The 13,744-nt window shown below is 34.5% G+C and overlaps 1 protein-coding gene across 3 annotated transcripts in view; it reads left to right on the top strand.

Moving 5' to 3' along the window:
- The window catches only part of DPCoAC (dephosphocoenzyme A carrier), a 103,674-nt gene that overhangs the window by 59,096 nt on the left and 30,834 nt on the right, over positions 1-13,744 (top strand). For all 3 annotated transcript variants that reach the window (XM_090405863.1, XM_090405864.1, XM_090405862.1), the window contains exon 5: positions 6,685-6,874. In XM_090405863.1, coding sequence (XP_090261989.1) covers positions 6,685-6,874 — 190 coding nt within the window. The remainder of the gene's footprint in view (positions 1-6,684; positions 6,875-13,744) is intronic.

Genomic DNA, 13,744 nt, shown 5'->3' with positions numbered 1-13,744 from the left:
ATTTATTTTTTACATAGTCCACAAACTCTGCTCTAGAGACCAAACATGGAACTTTTCAAGCCACTTCAGGCCTCCAGTAAGGTTTCAAGGTTAAAGTTGGCCAAGTTAGGTGACAAGGATCAGCACATTGAAGTTCCTTCCTCTTGTTTATGTTTTATCCTTCCATGTGAAGTAACCAGATGTTGAACCACTTATTTTGAACACCACCTGTAAGAAAGAATCCTCTCTCTTGATCCAAAACCAACAATTTGACTGTGGTAAATTGATGGCTTTGCAGTTCGGAGCCATACAGAACCAGAACTCTACTCATTTCCACAAAAAATCAAACCCCAAATCCTCCTATTAAGAATCTAGAACTAGAAAAAGAATCATCAAAAGGTATTTCCTTTCTAGATATACGCATCCAACATAAGCAAGATGGATCCATTTCCACTTCTATCAAAAAAAACAATTTTTTGTTATATCCACAATACATCAGCCCACCATTCATCTCAAAAATATGGCATCACAAAATCCATAGTATCAATGCCCACAACATTTGTTCTTCCGATGATACTCTAAAACAAGAACTGAAAACTATCAAACAGCATTAATAAATAGCTATAATTCAAGAATAATTCAAAAGATGATTAACAACTCTCCTTTGCAGCAACCCAGGCAAGAAGCCCATGGGAATCCTGTACCATATATTAAAGGCATCTCTGAACAGGTGGCAAAAATTATGAAAAAATATAACTCATTGCAACCTATAAGCCCATCTATCAAATTCATAATCTGCTACCTTTTCCAAAAGACAAACTCTCACCACATGTTACCTGGCATGTATAAAGTACTGTGTTCATCCAACTTGTTTCACTATGAACCAACAAGAAGATCTGTCAGTAAACCTATCTCTAAACATCAAGACCACATCTGGCTTATTAAACCTCACAAATCTGTCCTGACAAAGCATGAGGATTGAAAACATGGGTCACAGGATCTGATGAGAAAACACCAAGCTAACTACATAGATCCATACATGAACATGAACGTTTATTCAATGAAAATGCTGAAGCCCTACTTCATCCACCTAACTTCAATGTGACTGTATATATAGAGATATTTCGATTTAATGCAAGCTCTCTGTTTCTTTATTCAAATTTCTTATCCTATAAGAAATTTGCTCCCTATAAGGACAGACTTTGTCTGTCCTTATAGACTGGAATCTGGGTGACCAGATGTGGTTATTAAAGTGGCATAATAATCTCCTTATCCCTATTTGTCAGTGTCTTTTCCCATCCAGGTAATTTGAGGTATTTTGGCCATACTTGCAGTATGTCCTTTAAACTTCAACTTCCTGTCTGCATTAACTATCCCAAATCTCTGGCTTCAATTTCCTAGTCCAGTCCCATCACTATAGTATGCAGCTTGTAATCTCATCTTCCAAAGTTCATCACCTAACAGTTTGCCACATTAAACTGGCAGCCATTCTTTGTCCATACTGCCAGTCTATTTTGGCTGACTTTCATAGAAATGCTGGAGTTCAGTTTTATTTCTTGACAAATATTTTGTTTCATCAGAGATTAAAATATTCTGCAAAGAAAATTAAAATTTGCCAGCTTCTGAGTTTCAATGGGTGGTACATCATTTGAAAAATAATCATTACAGATGATTATGATTGCACTTCTAAAGAATTATAGGCAATATAGATGCATGTGCTCTGTGTACAAGTCTTTTGATAATACCTGTCTTCTGATCCCTTTCTGGTTAAATAATGGTTAAATGAAACTATCATTCAGAAAATTGATAGTTATCATCCATCAACCAATTGTGTGAGAATTTCCACACTCCCCCCAATAAAGGAATGCCTAAGCAGATAGCATGGATTATTTGCAAATTCAATCTATATGCTTCCTTCAAAACAGCTTGAAGCTATTTTCTTTCTTAACATTTACCAATGACAAATTACCACCTCTCCTTACCATGTCTATTAAGCACTCTGTTCATGTCAGCTTTGTTACTTTGGAGTGTTAGTATTCTTTTTGTCTGTAGGTAGTGTAGCTATTGGCTAAATTGGCCACAGAGAAAACTATTTGCTTTAATAATACTACACTCACTACAGAACTCTGACAAACACAAAACATAATGTTTTTAGCCAATGGCTACACCAGATTAAAGAAGAAAATGGTTATACCAGATAAAAAGAATACTATCCCCTCTCCAAACATAGATTACAGCAAAATCCATCATAATGCCATGTGTTTGTGACTACTCTCAAAAAGTGATCATGATCTTAAAGCACAGCCTTGTGACTACTTACATATTGCATCAAGTTAGCATCTCTTACCTGCTTTACTAAAGAGCAGCTGCAACCTCTGGATTTACAATGAGCCTACCAGGTACTCATACTATGGCCCAGCAGGCAAGACAGTCAATATCAGCACACCCAGACTACATCTATTTCTGCTACTGCAGATGCTTAGGTTTGCCAGGTCCATACTCTGGATACAAAATCCAATGGGAAAAAAGTCACTATGTTCCATCGAAGCAAATATAAATTTAAGAGGATTTTACTCGAATCTGCTTCTGTTCTAAACAATTGCATCAAACTATCTCTCATGTGGGAAACTTGTCTGCAGACAATCAGCCCAATGGCCAAGAATATCCAACCAAAGCCAATGGTGACGGTTTTAGGATTATAGGCCTACCTGTATTTCTCCTGTTATCTTTTATTGAAGTGTGCCTTCATGCATGTGGTGATATAGTCCAACCACAGAAGTGAGAGCTATCATTGTCAAACTGCCAAGAAGAGTCAATTCATGTTGAAGGGGAGAAAGAAATAAGGCGATATACGAATTGGTCACCAACACGAGAAATCAGGTGCTTTATATGTACAATTTTCCAACTTCTATATATTCAAACTATATATTCAAACTAAACTACCATGATCCTAAAAGAGAAGTTAATTTTCCGAAGTGTAATAATAAACACTCGTCCCACAATACGGATTGATTACCCTATTATCGGAACGGATTCTCCTTCTTTTGACATGCACAGAAGTGTTGAAGGGTCTCGTATCTGTGGGTGTACTATTGTACAAGTGTATTAATCCATTGAAGATGTCAATTTAACTTTGGTGAAATATTAGAAATAACTAAATTTTTAGTTTAAGTTTTTAATTTCCTGAACCATCAAGTGGAATGGGAGGAGAAAGATTAATAAAGTCTGATGTCGGGAAGAAGCTCCAAATCTAGATGAATCGATGCTGTTAAGTATGTTAGAATTATCTACACATAAACACAAGAAGTATTATTTATTAAATATACTGCTAAATATTTCAGTTTGAAACTAACAAACTCATCAGTGTCCTGAACATTTTTTACAAGGTAGAATGCAAACAATTGAATTATTCAAAATAGTACTAGCTGCGTGATGTTAAATTGCTAATAGCATTATGCTTCACTGAAGAAAAGGTTAATCATAAAAGTGATTATAAAATAATTGTATAATTTATATTATCATCAAAAAAAATTTTTTTTTTAAATAATTTATAATATCAAACTAAACAGATCATTAGATAGATGAATATCCAGTGGTTTCTTAATCTTCCATCTTTGTAAATATCATTATTGGCCTTAATTAAAAAAATAAATAAAATAATTTTATTTTTTTTATTTTATCCCATATTTTTGACAAGGATTGGTAGTCATGCTGATTCGAGTTAAGGTGGTATTCCATATAACACATTCATATTTTTATTTTATTTATTTTTTTTAATCAAGGCCAATAATTTTTATCAAGATGGAAGATCCTAAGAAATGACTGGAAACTACATCTCTCTAATGATCTGTTTAGTTTGATATTATAAATTAATTTTTTTGGGGTGATAATATAAATTATATATCATATATCGGCATATAAGACTACTCTCAAATACTACAGAAAACCCCTCGAAATCATGAGTTGTCTTATATGGCAAGTATAAAAAAGGAAGCTTAATTTCTTGGATGAACATTTAGGTAGTTACAATGGTTTTGTTCAAGAAGACGTCTAGTGGTTGCAATATAAAAGTTAAACCACCTGGTATAACAGCAATTTTTGTGTTATTTTTTTCTAGAAGACTTTTAGTATTCTCAGTTAAATAACTATAAAACATAACCCATTCTAATAAACTGCATTTCTTCATTATACCTGGTTGCGTGTTCCAGGCATTATTTATCCATAATTTCACACCTTTTTCGTCCATCCTTTTTCGTGAAAATGTACAAAAACATCTGAAGGAAATTTTATCTTAGGTTTAGTTTTACGTTTGAAGATGATCATTGGCTTTAACTTGGTTCCATCAGCCAAACATGACAACACAACCGTAAACCTTATTTTTTCATGACCTGTACTTCGAACTAGCACACTCTTACTACCTTTAGACTCCACTGTTTTATTGCTTATCATATCCAAGCTCATAGGAGTTTCATCCATATTTCCAATATTTGACAATAGAAATTTATGTTCTTGTCTCAACTGAATAATAAATTTATGGAAACTGGTAAGTTTGTGGTCAAGAATTGCTGGTAGTTTTTGAGCAATTTTCATTTTTTGTCATATTACCAGAATTTGTCTGTTTATAAAACGATTACACCATCCTGAAGTAGCTTGAAATTCTATACTTTCATCCGGATTCAATCTTGACCATTTTAATGCATGTGCTCTAATCATATTTCTTGTAACAAGATAACCATTCTGCCTTTGTTTGGATACCTATTCTGCAACATGATTTTCCAGTTGCGGCCATTGGGTGAGCCCCATTCTCATTGCACATTTTTTCTTTGGCAATTTTTTAAAAATATCTTCTTTCTTCCTCCATTATCTTACCATCTTCTCGGTTATGTCAAACTTTCTTGCAGCAGCACAGTTATTAGTTTGCTTTGCCATTTCAATTACTCTTATTTTAAATTGAGCTTCATACTTAGTTTTGTTGCTGGTTCCATGATTTTAAATAACAATTTTAATACTCGTAGACAGGCTTATACATTGGTTATGCATTTCTAAATCACTTAGGAAATTGAAACAACGTAGATCCGAATATAAATTAAATTATACTTTAATAAATATTTCCGATATTTCGGCAACATCACGTTGCCATTTTCAAAAGGAACTTACAAAAAGGCACGTGCACGCAGGCACTACAACACAGTAACTGACAATGACGCTATCATTCTTCTAGAAGTCCTGATGGTGCCCTCTAGCGGGCTAAGTAGGTATTCTTGGCCGTTGGGCTGATGTATGCCTCCCAAATTTGGGGCAGTCGCATACAACCAAATTTGTTGAGGTTTAGAGAGTTTCTTAGGGCTGAGGCTGATTCCATAAATAGTCTTTTGAATTTGTATTTGCTACGGTGTATTACTGTAGCTTTCTTCCGCCGTATTCTGTGGCGTGTATCCAGAGCATGGTCTGCAAGACTAGAATGGCTGTACTTGTGAAACCGGATGTAGTCCTTGTGTTCAGAAATTCTGATATTCGCTGTCCTGCCTGTTTGGCCAAAGTACGACAGTTTACAACCGCAAGGGACCTGGTATACACCAGGTAGGTCTAGGGGAAGTGGTTGGTCTTTGGTGGAGCAGATAAGGGATGCCAATTTTCTGTAAGGCCTGTAACAGGAGGTGAGGTCATGTTTTTTTAAAATTTTGATAATTTTTTCCAAGGTGCCTCGGATGTAGGGAATGGTGATGGATTTAGAGTAATCTTTGTTGTGTGTGTGGGGGGGGGAACAATTTTAATAATCCTAAAATTTAAAAAAAAAATGCAAAATTAATAATATTTAAAATTGGGGCTAATCACTTTTAATTAGGTTAATTCGTGTAAATGCTAAATCCATGCTATGTAAAAAAGTAACAGATATGCATAGATGTAAAAATAACAGATATAACAACAATACCTAACGTTGCATTAATACAAGAAAGAAGAAATTGGGGGGGTCGTCTTATACGCCGACATATATGGTAATAATTATTTTATAATCACTTCTATGGTTAACCTTTTCTTCAGTAAAGCATAATGCTGTTAGTGATTTAACATCATGTGGCTCATACTATTTTGAATGATTCAATTGTTTGCATTCTACCTTATAAAAAAATGTTGTTCAGGCCACTGATGGTAGTTTGCTAGTTTCAGACTGAAATATTTGGCAGTATATTTAATAAATAATGCTTGGGTTTATTTGTAGATAATTTATGATATTATGGCACAAGTTTCCCTCAAAACTAAGTATGTTAGACTAAAATGTCGACACATTAATTTAAAGGAAAATTGTCAATAGTAATAATGTAAGCTACTGTACACACACCCCTTGAGAGTACATATGAGGAATTGATAATGAAAGTATAAGTCAAATTTGAAGTCTTCACACTACTTCCCCTTCTGTGCATCAATGGTATTTTCTCAATTAAAGGAACTGTTGTACAAAATGTTTCATCTATTCATTCAGTTCTTAGATGGTAAACATATCTTGTCATCAACCTGGATTTTAAAAATATCTTCAGAAATGTTTTTAAAAGATATAAAAATTTTGTGGAATTGCAAGATTGAAAGACTAATTTTGCATTCAAAAACCTTTTTTATTTTTTTTAAATCAGTTAATTCAGTTCAGAATGAACATATTTATACTAATATCTATTACTGAAATATTTTACTATCTTTTTTTTTTTTTAGTACAAAATAAGCATTTTTCCTTCCAAGAGGCTATTCGTTTTTTGATTAACAGTTATCGTAATATGGGATTACTTAGTTTGTGGCGTGGAAATTCTGCTACTATGGCCCGTATTATACCCTATGCAGCTATTCAGTACTCTTCTCATGAACAGTGGAAGCATGTGTTGCATGTAGACACAAATGAACGAAGGTTGGTTTAAATTTTGTAATTAGTCTGTATTATAAAGTGTTTTTTACATTAATCTCTAAAGAAAGCTACAACTTGAATTTAGTTATGTTTTTGACAACTTATACAGAATTTTCTTCTGATGCACTTTCTTCCACAACAAACTGTAGTTCTGTGATCTTAAATTTTTCTTCCAGGTGACAGTGTATAATAGCTTTTACTGTGCTCTCAACACAGTTATTAGTGGCATCAATAGATTAACCCATTGATGACACTAATAGTTCTCATGACATGATTATATGTCATGTCATGACATGATTATATGGGGGGGGAGATCCCTGTTGGCTTCAAAATGTTTCTTCAAAACGTTTTGGTTTTTTGTTCTGCAAATAATTTTAGGTATGCTTTTTTGAAGCTGACAGGTGATGCCACTATTGCTGTTTCCCAAAATTTTAGTACTTGCATACCCCTTTTTAAAATTATAGTAACACCAGAGTGTACCCTCTTTTCTCTCAGGCAAAGATAGTTTAGAAGTTATAGTAATATTTCACTCAAACATGAATAATTACGAAAGTATTTGTTTTTCAACGTTTGCATTATTATTATAATGTTAAAATATTACATTAATTACAAACATATGAAACTTTTTTAAATTATTAAATACTAGTTCAGTTACACAAATCCAGTTTACATACATACATACATACAGTAGACTTAGAGAAGAGATTCAATGAAATTGAACTCTAGTGGAGAGTCTGAACTACATGGAATGAAGTTGTGCCTCAACCAGACATGGCCCAAATGGAGGTCAGTCAATACATGCCACGAAACACATTTTATTTAAAAGTTCCTTTAGATTTTTTAATTATTGAAAAATGAATTATATCATAGACCGTGACGTTCTATTTTCATGTTGTGTTCTAATTTACCATCTTGTTTCGAGTCACTCTTATAAATAAAATAACTAATTGCGAATTGATCACCGATCCAAAAGTAGGGAAATTTATAATTATACTGCGCCACCCTATTTTTAGATTAGTCTATATAAAATAGTAGGACCAATTCTTAATTAAGTTAGCAGTCTCCTCATTTATTTAGGCCGAATTATTTACTATTCCACTTGGGGTTCCTGCAAGATTCGAATATTTATGAACGGTGCAATAAAAAGGAATTCAGGCAAATACAATATTTAGATTAACAAAATAAAACATTTAATATATGATATATATATAACAAATACAAGAATTCTGCTTTAAAATGAAACAATACAATTAACTTAATACATCTTGCTAAGTCACTCATGCCAATTCAATGTTCTAAACTTTCACATACAATTCACAGCTTCAATAACACAAGCTTTCTTAACTCAAGTTAATAAAACGAAACTTCTTATTTAATCAGTCTCCACATATCCACCAGCTGTACTTAATATTTAAATTCACAGGAAACACTAATCAAGGTAGACAATATTCCAAGCAATCTTATTTCGGACCTTGAACTTCGAAGATATGTTAATGTTAGAATAAACAAACAAATATGACTACTCTTACCAGATACAATCTTCAATACATCAATTAATTGTGAGCACACTTATGAATTAACTTATTTACGTTAGCGGAACACATTAATAAAAATTCTCCAACGATTTAACTGAACTACTGTTAATTGCGCTTCACTACTCAAGAAAAACACATCAATAAGGCACTGATATCTTTCCTTGTTTACTTTTCTCAAACTAGTTAATTCAATATAATTCTTCTCAGGGCAACATAGAATTAAGACATAATCCTAGACTAACTGGAACTAATCAGAATTTTCCATTGAATGTCCAGTTCTTTATTTATCCGGATACGGCATTAATTTTCCTTTTTAACACAGCTGACTTCACTTGCAGCTAAGTATATGATTCACTATGTTTTGGCTCACTTCTAAACACTATTCTCATGAATTTCTGCCCTAGAGAACTTATAATTTTCTTCCACTTCTTTTGCTTGTATCTTACCTTCCTTCCCGCTCCGCAAAAACTTCCTCTCTTCCTTCTAATTAAAAATCTTCTCTCTATAATATCTTTTGTTCTCCTTTCCGTCCGAAGGTCACGCTCTATTCGACTCGTGCTTGTTTATTTCATGCGTCTCCATGACAACAAATAAATGCAAACATTTCGCTAATGTAATACAATGCTCTACTACTACATGAGTGATTACATAACGTTAAATTTTCACAAATAAGAATAAACAGAATATTTGAGTTACTTAATCAGCTTTTTCATTACGTATAGAATTAATTATAATAATGCTTTTCGTTACATCATATATATATTTTAGTTATCATAAATTCTACACATATTATTGTTTAATAAATTAATAGTAGGTTAAGTTTAGAATAAATATTTAAATAGTAATCCTTAATTAAGGAATAATAAATAATTTTTATACAAATCATGATTAATATATAATAAGCAATGTTAAATGTGAATGAAAAAAATTAATTACACAACATAGTTTCATTCACAATTTAACAAATTATATCATAGACTTGCATTTATCTGTGATGTACAGTGACAAAAATATAGAAGTAAAAAAAAAAAAAAAAAAAAAAAAAGTGCCTCATACCCCATAAAGACCTTTTGTGTACCTGTGGGGATATGTATACCACACTTTGTATGTAACCCATAGACAGCCACTGTTGTGAATGTTACTGTAGCAAAAAATCAACATTTGTTTACTAATACTATAATAGTTTCATGAGTTTATATTAACTGCTTTTCAAAGCATGTTAGCATGGGATATTGAAAGCAGTAATTGAAAATTGGCATATAGCCATGAATTGTATTATGAATCAAAGCTGATGGTCTAGATTCTTAGTTCATAGTTGTTACTAGTAGTACCTTGTGCCTTCAAATATGGTTACCTTGCTTCAGAGCAGATGAAGGGACAACTGAAAAGATATCAGTCAGAGGCAGCTAAGATGATATCTGACCTATGAAATTGTGCATGAAAAGACTGCATGAATGTGCTTTTCAGGGCTTGAGTTATAGATGGAACCAGAAATATGATAAACATAAGTAGTTCTTAAAGTATAGATACCAGTGACATTTTAAACACTTAGATGTGTTTGACTAAAATACTGCTAGTTTAGTGCTTTCACTAATTACCCTCTTATCCCATATAAATTTATTTCCCACCATTTTTCAGCATTGCTTATTCTGTTTCTATCTCCATATTTAATTTCCTATCTTCACTAAAAATTATTCCTAAATAGCTGAAATATTTGACTTCTATAGGTTCTCCATTTAAGATGCAGTAGATATTTTTCTATGTTCCTTCCTGTCTTTCTTTTAGTTTTCTTTATTACTAATTTTCATACTAAATTTGTTACTATTATTATTATGTGACACCTCCAGGGAGTCGAAGGACTCATCATTTGAAATAAATGTAAAAGTAAAATAACTGAAATTAACATCTCCAATTTTGATATCATATCAAATTTAATTCTAGTGCAATTCATGTGTTTACTCTTGTCTTAGATTCTTAGATCTGCTGACTTACAACTTAAATATAGACCATATAATGTTCTAAGAGATATCCAGTTTTGCACCATAAGTTTCCACCTTATCATATGCTTTTTCCAGATCTACAAAACTTAAATATAAACTCTTGTTAGAGTTTGTATTTAAGTAAAAATCAGATCCTGATCCACCCTTATTTTTTTATTTATTTATTTATTTTTTTTTTTTTTTATGTTGAGTGCATATGGGTAGTGGGTTGGTAAAGGAGAAACTTGTTTAATTTGATTTAAAAGCCTGTATATTGTATTCCTTGAGAAACACATAAGGGGAAAGATTGTTCCACAATACAGCAGTAGCAGGGATGGAGGAGGAAAAGAAACTTTTTCTTTGGGTTTCAAGGTGTGCTGTGAAAGGATTATTATTTCGGGCAACTCCAAGGAGTCCACAGACTCATTGAGGGAGGCCCTAATATCATGTCAAGAACAACTATTCAACATTCACACAGTATCTATCATACTTCACCTTGAACTCATTTACAATCATGGCACCCACAACAGACTCTGGCAGCTTATTCCACTCATTCACCACTCTTCAAGTGAAAAACCTAGCTCTAACACCCTTGCTAACCATATTCTTGCCCAGCTTCCATGTATGGCTCTAGTCCTCCTACCACCAGTCCTATTCTCAAAAATATCTTCTGGATTAATCCTGTAGAAACCCTTCAGTAATTTGAATGTCTTAATCATATCACCCCTTTTCCACCTATCAACCAATTTTTGCAACCCATAAATCTTAAACCTGTTCTCATAAGGCTCGTTCCACAAACCTGCTATCATCTTGGTCACTTGTCTCTGGATCCTCTCCACCTCCTCCCCATCAAGAAGAAACTCTGGCACCCATATCTGAGCACAGCAGTCTAGATGGGGTCTTATCAAGGCTCAATATAGAGGAACAATAACTTGTTTGTCTCTGCTTGTTAAAGTATTTTTCAGCAACCAAGTGATTTGATGAGCTGATTTAGCCACTTTTGCAATGTGCCCCCTAAACTTCAACTCCCTATCCACCAAACACTCCCAAATCCCTGGCCTCATCAATCTCCTGGAGTACGGTTCCACCAATGTGATATACTGCTGCTAATCTTTTCACTCCAAAATGCATAACCTTACACTTTGCCACATTAAATTGATATCCATTTTCCCTAGCCCAGTCCTCCAAATCATCCTGCAAAATTTTGACATCCTGTGCACTCACAATTGCTCTACCCAACTTTGCATCATCAGCAAACAAGTGAACACTTCCTCTCAGATCCTTTCCTATATCGTTAATGAACAAATCGAAAGTAGTGGTCCAAGAACAGAACCCTGCGGCACACCACTAGTCACAGTCCTCATCTTTTGGACTCCATTCCTGAATAAACCACTCTCTGGTATCTCTCCATCAACCACCCTCCTATCCATCTCACCAACCCTAGATCCATCCCCATCTGCTCCAGTTTACTGATTAGAGTTCCATGTGGTATCCTGTCAAAGGCCTTGGTAAGGTCAAGTAGAATCACTGTAAACCCATTACCCTTATCCAGTTCAGCTGTCACTGTGTTATAAAATGTGAGCAAGTTACTGAGGCATGATCTACCCTTCATAAAACCATGTTGTCCCCCATACAGTATCCCATTTTCATCTATCCAATCCTGTATTCTTCTCTTGACTAATTTCTCCAAGACAATGACAACGATTCCTGTTATGCTAATCAGTCGGTAATTTACAACAGCAGTCTTTGGAACCTCCTTTATGCAGTGGAACTTTTTTCCCCTCTTTCCACCCCCTCAGGACTAACCCAGACCCGAGACTCAAATTAAACAAAATGGTCAAGGGTACTTGACCATTTTGTTTAATATTTTGACAATTCTTTAGCCACTTCACGTACGACACGAGCTGATATACCTTCCAATCCCACAGATGTATTGACATTGAGGTTTTGCAATAGACTCACCCCACTTCATTCACCACAATTCCCGTATAATCTTTTGGTTCATTTCTGCAATGTCACCACCTGGAAGATATATTCTTGCAAAGTGCTTGCTCAGTAATTCAACTATATCAACTGATTTGGTTATCTCCCTACCATCGGCAATCTTTAAAATCATTCTGCCATATACGTTTTTTCTTTTACTTGCAACATATCGAAAAAACTGTTTAGGATTCTCTTTATCCTGCATGGGCAATGTTCTTTCATAATCCTTTTTTGCTTTTCTTACCACACTCGTTACCCTTCTGGTCTGCGCTTTATACCGTTCATGTGCCTGTCGGTCACCTTTCTCCTTAAATTCCCTCCATAGTTGTTTCTTTTTTTTGCAGCTCAAGCTTAATGGTGTTATTCATCCATTTAACCCCTACTTGGTTTATTATTCGGACTCTAGGTATACAGTCAGCCATTGCTTCATGCAAACACTTCTTGACTGCCTTCAATGCACTATCAACTTCTAGCCCTTGCAGTTGTGAACCAATCAATCTCCTAAGCTTGTCATACTTACCAGCCTGATAATTCCACATGTACCCTGTCTTAATTATAAATTCCAGACCTTTAGCCACCTCCCAGGTCAAGACCCTATGATCACTCTCACCAATTGGTGGCAACTTGGTCATATTCGTTACAGCCAAATTCTCAGATGCAATTACCAGGTCAAGCACTCTCTGACCCCTAGTATTTTCCATTACATGCTGTCGCAGATAGTTATCCCTTAATAACTGCATAAAATCCAATTCCTTCCTCCCATGTGTCCTCTCCTCCTTCCAATCAATGTTACCATAGTTGAAATCTCCCATAATAATTACACTCCTTCCACTCATTTGTTCTATTTGCTTATGCATACTATCTCCACCATCTATTCCATCACTTGGTCTATAGCAGCACCCAACTGTATATTTAGTTCTGCTAGTTTCGATCTCACACCAAATAGCCTCAAATGTGCTCTTTTCTCTATCCTGCAGTTTCACTTCTATTCTTCTTGGCTGTAGCTCATCAGCTATGATCAATAACACTCCTTCCCCCATTTTATTCTCCCTGTCACTTCTGAACACACCATACCCCTCACATTCAATCCCACTAGCTGTGTCATCTTCTGTCAGCCATGTTTCGCTAATGCCAATAACCTGTGGTCTGGAAGTGCTAACCAAGGCCAAAAATTCTTCCTTCTTGTTCCTAATACTTCTGGCATTTGTATACATGAATTGCAGAAGCCGATTTGTCCCATCCCTCTTTTGATGCCTTATACTAATATCCCATTCTTATTTGTGGTCTTTCCTACTCGCTTGGGCATATTACACACATTCACATACTCAACTGTCTCCCTGAAATCTGCATGTCTACCCCCCCCCCTAATAACTCTA

The sequence above is a fragment of the Typopeltis vanoorti genome, chromosome 15, assembly GCF_054136105.1.
Source record: "Typopeltis vanoorti isolate ZY-2024b chromosome 15, IOZ_Tvanoo_1.0, whole genome shotgun sequence".
NCBI lineage: Eukaryota > Metazoa > Arthropoda > Arachnida > Uropygi > Thelyphonidae > Typopeltis > Typopeltis vanoorti.
The sequence above is the reverse complement of the archived record's forward strand: the minus strand, read 5'-3'. Positions and strand labels throughout refer to the sequence as shown.